A 12,131-nucleotide genomic window follows, 5' to 3' on the forward strand; every position below is an offset into this window, starting at 1 on the left:
AAATTCATTTATATAGGCATTCAAACACATAAATAAAAATATATCATTTAAAATTTTATCTATAAGATACTAAATAACTGAATATTATAATGTATTAATTAATTACCATTATTTACCCTTTTAATTTATTGTCTCCTTTTTATTTTTATTTCTTGAAGCTAGCTAAGCAATATAATTGGATATTATTATCCAATCCCACAAAGGGGTATTATATAAACTCCAAGGGTTTGACACAACAATACATGAAATAACTAAAAGTTTGATACTTTATTAGAAACACATAAAATGGAGGAAAACAAGAATATCATTAGTAGCAAAAACAATAGTAGCTTTAGATTGGGTTTGGGATCAAAAGATCATAGTGTGATTGAGCTTGGTAGCATTGACACACAAAGGCTCCTTCTAGAAGGTGGTGGTGGAGAGATGAGAGAAAAACAAAAGCCTCTCAAAAACACACTCAACCAAAGGCAAATGAAAACTCTCATTGCCTTATGTGACACCATCTTGCCTTCTATCAATCACAATAATCTTCATGCCTTCTCTGATCAATCTCTTGCTAACTTCTACAAAACTTCAGCTTCCATGGCTGGAACACCTCAACATGTATGCCTATTTATCTTTTTCAACTTTATTATTCTTGTTTTGATTTCCCATTTTTATATTTAATTTGTTTCTAAACCCTAATTTGAATGATGGAGAGCCTTTTTAAAATGTATTTTTAACTTTTTTTATGCATGTAAACCTTTTAGAAATTTATTCAAAAAGTTTAAATTAAAAAGCGGAAAGACATATTTAAATAATTATATATCTAACATTACCGTCGCTAAAAGTTTCATAAAATAGTAGCTCGAAGAAGAAATATTTTAAAGAATGAGTTATAAAAATATTGAAAATTTAAAATAACTCAAAGATTTGTTTAATTGTGAGTTTATTATTAATTATATGGATTCATATATGTGCAGGTTGGGGGAGTGATAAGTGAGAGACTGAAACATCCATTAACAAGGTTATTGAAGATAGGGTTATGGATGTTGTCTACATGGATTGGAACATTAATATTATGTGGGATGCCATGTCTCTCAAACAAGTTTCCTTTTATTCAAAGCTTCCCTGACCTTCCTCTTCATAAACGCCAAAAGATTCTTCAATCTTGGTCTCTTAGTTATTTTCACCATCTTAGGATGTTGTTCAGAACCATCAAGCTTCTTACTCTACATGTCTTCTTTACTCAGGTAAACTAAATTTAATTAATTTAATATTTAATACAATTTTGAATAAGCCTAAGGAATAGATTTTTAATTAGTAATAACCAACATTAATTAATAATTTTTTCTTTATTGTAAATTAACTAGATTTTGAACTTTATTTTTTAGATATTTAGGATTTAAAATTTAACATAAAAAAATAATTTTAATAACTTGCTACTGTTTATTTAGCATGTCTTTAATTATTGATGATGCACAACTATATATTTTGTAAGCATGCAAAAATTTAATGATGATAATTATATATGTATATAAAAGACCAATAATTTTGTATATGTGTATGATATGATAGGAGAAAATTCATGTGTATCACTTTATCTATATATCAGCATCTCAATTTAATTCGTATGAAGATTTGTCACTGTTATGCAAGGTGTGTGTATAATACAAACAAGTTACATATAGATGGCACCTGCTTTAGTTTTGTCACTTTTCTAGTTTAATAATTTCCTTGATATTTTGTGTATACGTGGTGACGATTTAATTAACTTAAAAGAGTTTATCATTAACATACAATATTTGTGTATGTTGACATAAAAAAAAAAAGTGAAGAATATTATTAACTATGTGATATGATTGTAGTTGGCAAGGGTTGGTGAATAATGCATGGTGATGTGTTAGTTGTTAGGTGTTTCTTTCTATCCATTTTCCTTTCCTATGTATGAGAGTTTGGTGCTACATCAAATTAAAGCATAGAGTATATTTATTTACAACATGCATCAAATTGGACGTGACATACACTTACATTATATATTTTTCACCTAATCACTACTTCAAATACTAGAAACACTACTACACCAACCTTTTCTTCTTCGGTTCTTTTTTTTTTTTTTAACAAAGCAAAACAATATTTCACCTTTAATTGGTCCGAAATAGAGTTTTTACATTCTTATGCATAAAAATCGAAAAAAAAAATTAATATAAAAATAGAGATGATTTTTTGTTTGAATATTATTAAATTTAAAGTGTATTATAGTATTGTGAAAATTATTCAATATGTCTCCACGTGTTAGTTAAGATGTTATCATGTGGACAACACTAACACACCCCCCACATGGGCAACACACACCCGACTCTCCGCCTATAAAATTCACTTACATGTAATTATACTAAATGATTTTATTTTTAACAAAAATACCAATAATTTTTTTTATATAAAAAAAAATTACATTCCAAAACATTATAGATTGAAAATATTTCGCTTTGAATTGGTACATTCTCATAGATCCTGTATTCAAAGCCAATGTAGGTCTACTTGCCAGAGTAAATTAATGAGGAGTTCATGTTCGTACACATTGAAATATCTGTGTTACTGATACCTAAAGAATCCTAGCACAAAAATTGGTAAGAGTATAGATGTATGATTTTTTTGCTTGTAAAATCTAAGTTATAGTAGATAAACATTTATTGCCTTCTGTAGTACATCACAAGAATATTTATTACACAATAATAAGGAAAAAAATATATGATTCTTAGAAATCACATATATTAATTAAATTCTTTGTTTGGTCTATTTTTAAGACATATAATCATATGCTATATTATTTTTCAATCAGATTTTTATTTTTATTCCTTTTGTCGAAGCATTTATTATTTAATTTATTGCTCTCTTTTAAGAAAATCGTTGGCAGATTTTAAAAATTTAATAACCATATTAGATATCTATAAAAAATCAATTATCAAATTAATTATTTATATATTTATACACAATACATAGTGATTGATTTTTTATATCCAAATAATATTTTTGAAAATTCAGTTCTTTTTGAAAAAGAAGATTACAAATCTATTGCTAGCTAAATCAAACATATATTATAACTTATATAATAAGCAAAACCATATTAATCAATTTTGGTAGATTTAATTATGATTATGTACATGCTATAGAGTACACTGAAATCATAGCATTGTCTAAATGTATAAATTGAAACATAAATATTTGATACAATGATACAGCTCAAGATGACATGGCAATTGTAAACGGTATTTAAGGCAAGTTGTTGTAGGGTCATTTTATTAGGGATATATAGGTAGAAGTGTAACATGGCAAATAATATAGGCTACATACATAGCTAGCAGCATCTTTGAAAGTAAGTCAAATCATAACATATAAAATAATTATTAAATTAATTATTTATATAAAATACATATTAAAATATAAAATATATATTAAAAATAAATTAAATAATATATATATCAAATATATTATGATTAATTAATATATAATTAATATTTTATGAGAAGAGTTTTAAGTATAACGATAATACCGATATTTCAGTTGTTTTAACCGTTAATCTGAATTATAAAAAATGTATATAATATATATTAATTAAAATTAGCAGTTAAAACAACTAATATTTTAGGTGTACTTAAAATTTTTTCTAAATTTTATGTACATGTAACATTTTTGTTTTTCATTTCAATAGGTCCCATGCCCTTAAATGCCCACATGATTTAGTACCATCCTTATTTATTTGTTATGTACCACTCTAATCTGAATGAATGGTTTTAGGGAGGCAAAAGAAAAAAATGTAAAATGTCTTGTTAAAAATTAAAATAAAAAGAATGTTGATGACATAGATAGAAATTCTTGAAAGATGAGCTTGAATGTCATAAAATTTGAAGTTAATTTTATTCAACTCAATCTATCTAGAATCTTAGCTTATATAGGTTGGGACAAGATGACCACCAAGCATGCATTTTTTTCTATTTTGCCATAAGTTAAAAGGACTACTGGCAAATACTCCAGAAGATAGAAAAGGACTAGTGTCGCTTTCACAATAAATAACGTTTATAACTGGATACAGTTGATGGTTGAGCTTTTATGTGGTTGTACCTTATTTTGCTTACTTTGTTAAACTTCATAGTACAATCATATATGCATGTGTTCTATAAATAAAAGAATTGTGCAAGTAGCATTACCTGAAGTTAACATTTCCTTTTCACTTTAATGTGATGAGGTTTTTTAATTTTCACATCTTGGGTCAAGCAGTTTAATTTGAATACACAAGATATTAACTGAAATTGTTAAATCCGCATTTTTTTTAAATATTACATATATGTATAAAAAGAAAAATTATATATATATTTAAAACATTGGTTGATATTGGCCATGAAGAATTAACTCTCTAGCATTAAAATGTGATGTCCCATTAACTCATACCTTATTTAGCTTTTTTTAGAAATAGAAAAAGATTGTGTGTAATTTAGTGTAATGGTTAATTAGTATGTTTTTTTAACATGGATTTTAATTTAATTTTGTTATTTTAAATAACAATTCGGATCCTCAATTTGAGAAATAATAAAATTTGTAGAGAAATTCGAGTGTCAAATTTTATAGTGCACAAATCAAAAAGTCTGATTTGTATTAAAATAATTTTTTTCATTATAAAATAAATCAAAGAGTCCAATTTGCACATTAAAAAAAATTAATGCTAAAATATAAATCTAATGGTCAAGTTTGTATGTTTAAAAGTTTTAAAATAATAAAAAATAAATCTAACTCTCAGATTTACATATTTAAAAAAATTAAAAATTATAAATCTAACCCTTAAATTTATCTTCTTCACATAAAAAAAAATTTACCAAGTTTTAACATTGGTGGAAAACAACACTGAAATGGCAATACCAAAATTAAAAAGTGACCTTGACCCTATTTACATATATGTCAAGTAGTACAACTTTTTTTTTTTTTGGCCTCATGTCAACTAACACAACTTGTCTCCCTTTTTTCCTTAACTCTTTATTTTGTTTTTTCGTCATTGAATTGGGCTATGTGGTATGGGTTGACAAGTTTTCATACTTTGCTAATCTCTCACAAACATAAAAAGCCCAATAGACCATAAGCTTGGCCCAAAATTTTGCAGATTGTATTCTAGGTCTATATTGTAGTTCAAAGGCTAATTTCTGATTGTTATTTTTTTGTTGGGCTTAAAGCCTCTTTGTTAACCCAAAAAAAATATATTGTATGTCTGATAGTACTGAGGTGATATGACCCGTGCACATATATCTTGGAGACAACCAACTTGGGTTGGTCGAGTGGTCAGCTCACTTGTCCGCTTAAGCAAGTGTCGGGAGTTCAAACCCTGCCTTGTGCATGCAGCAACTCATTGGCCAGCGGCAGACCCTTAAATGGAGCTCAGATCCGCGACGGATTAGTCCTTAACCTGTCGGGTTGGAGGATATCGTTTGGCTAAACAAAAAAAAAAATATATTCTTTTGTTGCATGAAAAATCATGTGCTAATTGCTAAGTTAATAATGCAGCAATTAACCAAAATTAATACATTAGTTTTAAATGAATATATGATGATTTTCCTCGTTGCTTGAGAACCTTGAAAAAATGATCATGGTATGTGATGCTTGATTTCAGGTAGATGAATCAGAAGACAATTCATCATGGAAGGCAATTGGGTATTGTGGACCTGATCCAGAATTCAAATCACAGTTGAAAGACCATTTCTTGCAAGGAAAATCAAGAGGAAGAGAAGAAGAAAATGATGATGATGATGTTGAAAATGCCATAGGACCACTTTACAAAGGATTAGTCCATCTCAACAACCCAAGAGACATCACTGCAGATGCTCTAAGAAGACATGGATTCGGGGTTTCGATGATCCGTCGGAAGCCTAAAGTTGCTCCTAAATTGTGTTCCCCTTCATTGGTTATCCAATGTGATGCAGTGGTGGTTGGTTCTGGCTCTGGTGGTGGTGTTGTAGCTGGTGTTCTTGCAAAAGCTGGTTACAAGGTTTTGGTGTTGGAAAAAGGAGGATATTCTGCTAGGAACAATCTTACCCTTCTTGAAGGTCCAACCATGGATCAAATGTACCTCAATGGTGGTATGGTTGCAACTGATGATATGAGTGTGCTCATACTTTCAGGTTCTACTGTTGGTGGAGGCTCTGCAATTAATTGGTAAGTATCTATCATACACAAATATCAAATGTGTATCTGTATTGAATATTACTACCTTAAATTCCTTAAATGTGTGACCAAGTTGTATTTATCATATTATATTAGGTCAGCATGCATCAAGACCCCTGATCATGTGTGCAAGGAGTGGAGTGATGAGCATCATTTGGAGTTGTTTGAGAGTGATCTGTATAAAGAAGCAATGGAGGTTGTTTGTGAAAGCATGGGAGTTCAATCAGATATTGAAGATGAAGGATTCAACAATGCTGTATTGAGAAAAGGGTGTCAAGAAATGGGGTATCCTGTGAGCAACATTCCTAGGAATTCGCCATCGGATCACTACTGCGGTTGGTGTTGCTTGGGTTGCAAGGATGGGAAGAAGAAAGGGACCTCAGAAACATGGCTTGTGGACTTGGTTAAATCAGGCAACGGAGCGATTCTTCCAGGTTGCGAGGCGATAAAAGTCTTGCACAAGAAAAAGAGAGGAAAAGATAGAAAAATTGCAAGTGGGGTGGCGTTTGAATTCGAATACAGAGGAGCTAAGGACATATGTGTGGTGGAGTCTAAGGTGACAATTGTAGCATGTGGAGCACTTAGTACTCCAGAGTTACTAAAAAGAAGTGGCTTGAAGAATGATAACATAGGGAAAAATTTGCATCTTCACCCGGTGACAATGGCTTGGGGATACTTCCCGGATAAACCCAGTTCTGAGGTGTGGCCTGAGGCAGAGAAGAGAAGCTTTGAAGGAGGGATAATGACAGCCATGTCGCCGGTTGTTGCAGAGTTTGAGAAATCTGGATATGGAGCCGTGATCCAAACACCTTCACTGCATCCTGGTATGTTCTCAATTGTCATGCCATGGGTTTCCGGGACTGATATTAAAGATCGAATGCGAAAGTTTTCAAGAACTGCTCATATCTTTGCACTAGCAAGGGATAAAGGATCAGGGACAGTGGATTCCCCAGCCCGAATAAGTTATCATATGGAAGATTTAGATGAACATAATTTACAAATGGGAGTTGAAAAGATACTAAGGATTCTGGCAGCAGCAGGAGCTGAAGAAATTGGAACACATCACGTCAATGGAAGAAAATTGAATGTAAAGCAATCTAGCTACCATGATTTTGATAAATTTGTTAAGGAGGAGAGTTCAAGGCCGTTAACTGGACTTACGACGCCATTGTGCTCTGCGCATCAGATGGGAAGTTGTCGGATGGGTTCAAATCCAAAGGAATCGGCAGTGAATCAAACAGGGGAGACATGGGAAATGGAAGGGCTTTATGTGGCAGATTCAAGTGTGTTCCCTACAGCATTGGGTGTGAATCCAATGATCACTGTTCAGGCTATAGCTTATTGCACAGCACAATCTGTTCTTGAAGTTCTTAGAAGGAAAAGGCGTTGATGAATTATATATTAAAAAAAAAAAACTTTTCTCTGCTTCTGTATCTCCAGTGATCTAGAATGAAAATCTTTGTTCAAATAACACAAGTTGAGAAAAAGAAAATTGTAATAACTTTTAAGAGAGTTGTTCAATCATTCTGAGTGTGTAGTGTATTAATGTTTGTTTCGTCATAACATCTTTTAGTTAAAACTTGAGGCTTTAATAGTCAGCTTAAGTTAGTAAAAAGTAGATTTAGACAACCTTCATGTCCTTACATAACACTGAATATTTTTTCTAATCTTATATATTTCAATGGCACATATATGCAGTGAGGGAAACTTGACATCTATATCAAATTGAAATTTAAGATGATAGTGATATACTTTTGGACCAGGTTTAGTAAAAATTTGAGAAGACCATAGCAGATTATCTTTGAAGCTCAAACAATACATTTTCAGTATCAATGAACAAGGCAGCCACATGAGTTTAGAATTCAGATCAGATTAATAACATAATTAATAAAAATTTCACCATTTTTTTCTGCTCATATTCAAATAAAAAAGAAGCAATATATATAGCATTGACAAGCTACTATTAGCATAAATCTTTTATTATAGTATGAATTATATCCACTGCTAAGGATATGTACAACACCTCAAGAAATAAACATTTGAGACTGAAAAAATGAACAGCTTTTCCTTTTAGAAAAGAAAGAGAATGGGAAAAGAGAAAACTATGTCTCAATGGAATAGTTTCTCAATTCTCCAGCTACTGATTGCTATGTATTATAGAAGGTAGTTAGTTGAAAGTAGATATCACATACCAGTTCATGAACCCCCAAAAAAAATAAAACATGAACCTGGTGGTGATTTTGCAAGACTGACATCAAGTAACCAAATGTCGAAGATTAAAAAATTATGTTAACATCACACACATAAAAAGTTTGGGCCACTTGTCACTAGAAACGATGAAAGTTTGGGCCACGTCCTCTCCTACCATAACCATAACCTCTTCCCCAATTATTTGAGCCTCTGAAATTCATACCGCGACCACCACCATAGCCAAAATTAGGCCTGTGTTGGAAATTGCCAAACGTCTACAAATAGCAAAGGTCAGAAATACATCAATATCCCATGCAGTTTAAAGGATACTTTCATGGCTAAAAAATTTCAGTTTCTGATGTCTTTACAGACCTCGGTATCCAGTTTTATTCTCTCAGATAAACGGTGTTGTCCATTCCTTCCACTACTCGCAGAGTTGCAGGAAATTGTGTCAAAAAAGTCATCTTTCTTGTATGCAGACTACAATGAGAAAATAAGAATAAAAAGTCTGCAATCAAACTTCAAGCATAACTTGATTTACATTACATAACTCAGATGCTTTGACACTTAAGTTTTTGTTATTAAATAAGATTAGCAAATTATGTAACTGGAAAAATTACAGACTTACCTTGGGACTTGGTGTCTTCCCTTGACTGTCTTTGTCGCCTGAACTGATAGAAGAAGCATTGTCATCCACTCCTTCTATGTTCATAGTTGCCTTTCCAAGAGAACCCCATACTTCATCTTTATTGAATTTTTCATTCATGGCCTCAAAATCAAACTCTTCATTGAACTGGGAAGCTATTGAGTGAGGCTGCAAAAAATCAACAAAAAAACTCAGTCTTTGAATATTAACCCATTTACAGTTGTAATATGCTTTAATGATTTTATGGTACCCTTATTTTATAAGGATAGCTATACCGATTATATAATCAATCCATGATATTTGATCACAAGTTTTATAAATTTTTAACAGCAAAATAATAATAATAGAAAACTCTAATACTATGCATCATATCTGTAAGGAGAAGAATACAAGTTTTCTAACCTTTGGCACTAAAGTTGGTAATGGCAGTAGTGGTGCTTGAGACACTATAGAAGGCATCAATACAGAGGAATTAGAAGATGTTGGAATCAAAGAACCCATATCTTTCTGATTAGGGGTCAAATTCTGTGTTAAAGGAGATACATTTTCTCTGGGATGTGCAAATTGATCTGGAGTTAACAAAGATGGAGGTATTGGCAAGGGGCCTGAACTGTAACCTACAAATGAAGAAGGATGATGAAAGGCATGTCCAAGATAAATTGACCTTGGGTCAGGGCAAATTTTTTCAGATATTTGGTTATCAATAGAATTTATTTCTTGGAGAGGTGAAGAAAATGAATGTATGTTTGATCCATCAAAAGTCATGGGCGTAGGATATGGCATGGGTGCCTTAGTAGGTAAGAGGGAATTAACATCAAGTGAATCAGAAATTTGTAAAGGGTTAGGAGATGGAGAGCGAGTTTGATTTACAAGAGAAGTATTAGTAGAAGATACAGGAAGACCATAGTCTGATAAAGGTGTCCATCCCACTTTGTTAGGAACCTCAGTTTCCGGAGTTTGCATCCAACTTTGGTAAGGTAAAGGTGATGCTACCATTGACGGCAATTGAAGAAGACCGGGATGTAGCAGAGAATTAGAGTTATTGCTTGATATTCCACTGTGTCCGTTCAAATACATTGATGTGGAAAAGGATGGATGACCAGCAATTTGAGTAGCAGCAGACTGATCTGAAGGGTTTAGCTGAGTTGCAGACTGAGATGACAGCAACCCAATAGGGATAGCTTTACTAAACATATCAACACTATCCTGCCTTTGAATAGATTCTGTCGAATTTCTCCCACCAAATGAGGCTGCTGTAGAGTTTAGCTGTGACTGTAAATAGAAAAAATATTAGAACAAATCCAAATGCATTGACAAGTCAAAATATGGAAATTGTTATTTATTTTTTAATTATTGTCATGAAACAGTATTACTTGTATAATAGCTGGATCATTATGTATCTGCTCTTCTGATTTGGCAGATGTTGGGGGAGACTTGATCTGCAAATTCTGAAATGGTAAAATTCATAAGGACATGCACAACTTAGATAACCATACTTGACATGCATACACCACAAGTTCTTGTGACCAAATAGCTCATTCACTACTATTGGTTGAGATTCATATATACATGTATATATATACCCACGCTAGAATTAGGTTCACTAGAGGCGAAATGACTAAAAAATTTCAAAGAACTTTCATATGATTGTTTCATTAAGTACGATCCATTTAGTCTTATTCTAGGTTATTCTACACTTCCATTTTATCTCTTTGCTATCCCTTAGCTCTTGAAGCTCCATTCATTTAGAAGCTAAGCTTTATCTGTTAGGGTGGAATTTATGGGTTTGGAAAAACAAAGAAGAAAGGTTTGACCAAACCTACAGTCATCTGACTTTGTTGATAAAATTTCTCCAAAAAGCTTTTAGCCACATCAACCACACCTCCAACACAACACAATTAAAGTTTTATTTTTCTAAGAAAAAAAAGAATCAAAAGAAAAAATGTATGCTAAGTGAGCAATCTATTCAAAGTTAAGCAACTCAAGATTGATACTTCACATTATCAAACCAAAAATATCCATATGTTTATTTGTCCATGCTAGTACTAAAACACATATCAATTAAATAATATTTCAATTACCTTAATGTCATTTCCTCGAAAAAGAATGTATTCATAAACCTTCTCACTTGGAGGAATTTGTGGACCATCTTTTCTTCTCCCCTCTGTTCCATAGGATCTAACTATAATCTCATAACACAGAAGTTTCCATTTTAGATAGAATCGCTAGCAATGAAAAGCTACAAGTGTACAACTTTCAAGGACATGGGTCAAGGAATAAGTTTGCCACATAGTGTCACCTTAAGGTTACAAACCAAATCAGTTGAAAATCTAGTATCAAATTACTAATTCGAATAAGACTTTAATTAAGTGCATAATAAACAATTAATTACTTCCCGCCAACAAGAACGATTTTACAATTGCTTGTTTAAATTAATGCATATTTAATTGAAACATGGTTTAAAAGTTTGCAATTTATTTCCAATGCAGAATCCTTATCCTTATATACTTGTATAACAACAAACAAGAGTTACTCCGTTTCAAACTGCATGATTGATCCATGTCATGTTTCATTCTCCTCCATCACTTGCTTTTAGCATTTGAGTCATACAATCAATAAAAATATATGCAAGTAATTTCTGAATCCAAACACTGTAATTCCTCACTTAACGACATTAATCGAAGATAGCATTGCAAAGTTCTTATCCATTGATGCATTCTCAAATTTCATCTTAACCGCTAATCAATATTTCTTCGATTCAACAGACATTTTATCAAACATTCCTCATCCAAAATTTTGCGTTTGCGGTGGTGAATGAATGTACCGTTCTTCAAGCCGATGGTGGAATCATGAACGTTGAGGAAATAGAGAATGCCCTCGTAACGAATCTCGCTCTTGGAAAGCAAGCTTATGAAGCTTCCTATGTACGAATCACCGGGACTATTCGACGGAGGTCCTTTCACGGCAGATTCAGTCGCCATAGTGCGGCGGTGTCAAAGATCGAATAATCGGAGGATCAAATGAGAAATTAAAAACGGTTATGTTTGGGAGATTAGGGTTATGGCGTAGATCGCCATGTGAATTTATGATATGCTTTGAGAAACGAAAA

General features: G+C 32.1%; 2 protein-coding genes across 2 annotated transcripts; one reads left to right on the plus strand and one right to left on the minus strand.

Annotated features, from left to right (window-relative positions):
• Positions 1–238: 238 nt before the first annotated feature.
• LOC107487068 (long-chain-alcohol oxidase FAO4A) lies at positions 239–7,732 on the plus strand. The gene is made up of 4 exons (XM_016107647.3): positions 239–603; positions 963–1,232; positions 5,636–6,177; positions 6,283–7,732. Exons 1-4 carry the CDS (start codon positions 286–288, stop codon positions 7,574–7,576), a joined length of 2,424 nt encoding a protein of 807 aa, XP_015963133.1. The 5' UTR covers positions 239–285; the 3' UTR covers positions 7,577–7,732.
• Positions 7,733–8,214: 482 nt separating this feature from the next.
• LOC107487041 (protein decapping 5) lies at positions 8,215–12,131 on the minus strand. The gene is made up of 7 exons (XM_016107621.3): positions 11,847–12,131; positions 11,104–11,204; positions 10,396–10,470; positions 9,425–10,294; positions 9,005–9,190; positions 8,749–8,856; positions 8,215–8,651 (listed from the first exon to the last, which is right to left on the minus strand). The coding sequence occupies exons 1-7, from the start codon at positions 12,001–12,003 to the stop codon at positions 8,514–8,516; spliced, it is 1,635 nt and encodes a 544-aa protein (XP_015963107.1). The 5' UTR covers positions 12,004–12,131; the 3' UTR covers positions 8,215–8,513.

Source organism: Arachis duranensis, chromosome 5, assembly GCF_000817695.3.
Source record: "Arachis duranensis cultivar V14167 chromosome 5, aradu.V14167.gnm2.J7QH, whole genome shotgun sequence".
In the NCBI taxonomy this organism is placed as follows: Eukaryota; Viridiplantae; Streptophyta; class Magnoliopsida; order Fabales; family Fabaceae; genus Arachis; species Arachis duranensis.

What these genes read in the sequence shown, in the direction of transcription:
- LOC107487068 (XM_016107647.3), top strand. Translation starts at nt 286, where the DNA reads ATGGAGGAAAACAAGAATATCATTAGTAGCAAAAACAATAGTAGCTTT. An exon ending in TGGCTGGAACACCTCAACAT is followed by an intron (nt 604 to 962) that starts GTATGCCTATTT and finishes ATATATGTGCAG; the next exon opens with GTTGGGGGAGTGATAAGTGA. An exon ending in GGAGGCTCTGCAATTAATTG is followed by an intron (nt 6,178 to 6,282) that starts GTAAGTATCTAT and finishes ATATTATATTAG; the next exon opens with GTCAGCATGCATCAAGACCC.
- LOC107487041 (XM_016107621.3), bottom strand. Translation starts at nt 12,003, where the DNA reads ATGGCGACTGAATCTGCCGTGAAAGGACCTCCGTCGAATAGTCCCGGT. An exon ending in TACCAACTTTAGTGCCAAAG is followed by an intron (nt 9,191 to 9,424) that starts GTTAGAAAACTT and finishes GATTTTTTGCAG; the next exon opens with CCTCACTCAATAGCTTCCCA. An exon ending in GAATAAAACTGGATACCGAG is followed by an intron (nt 8,652 to 8,748) that starts GTCTGTAAAGAC and finishes TGCTATTTGTAG; the next exon opens with ACGTTTGGCAATTTCCAACA.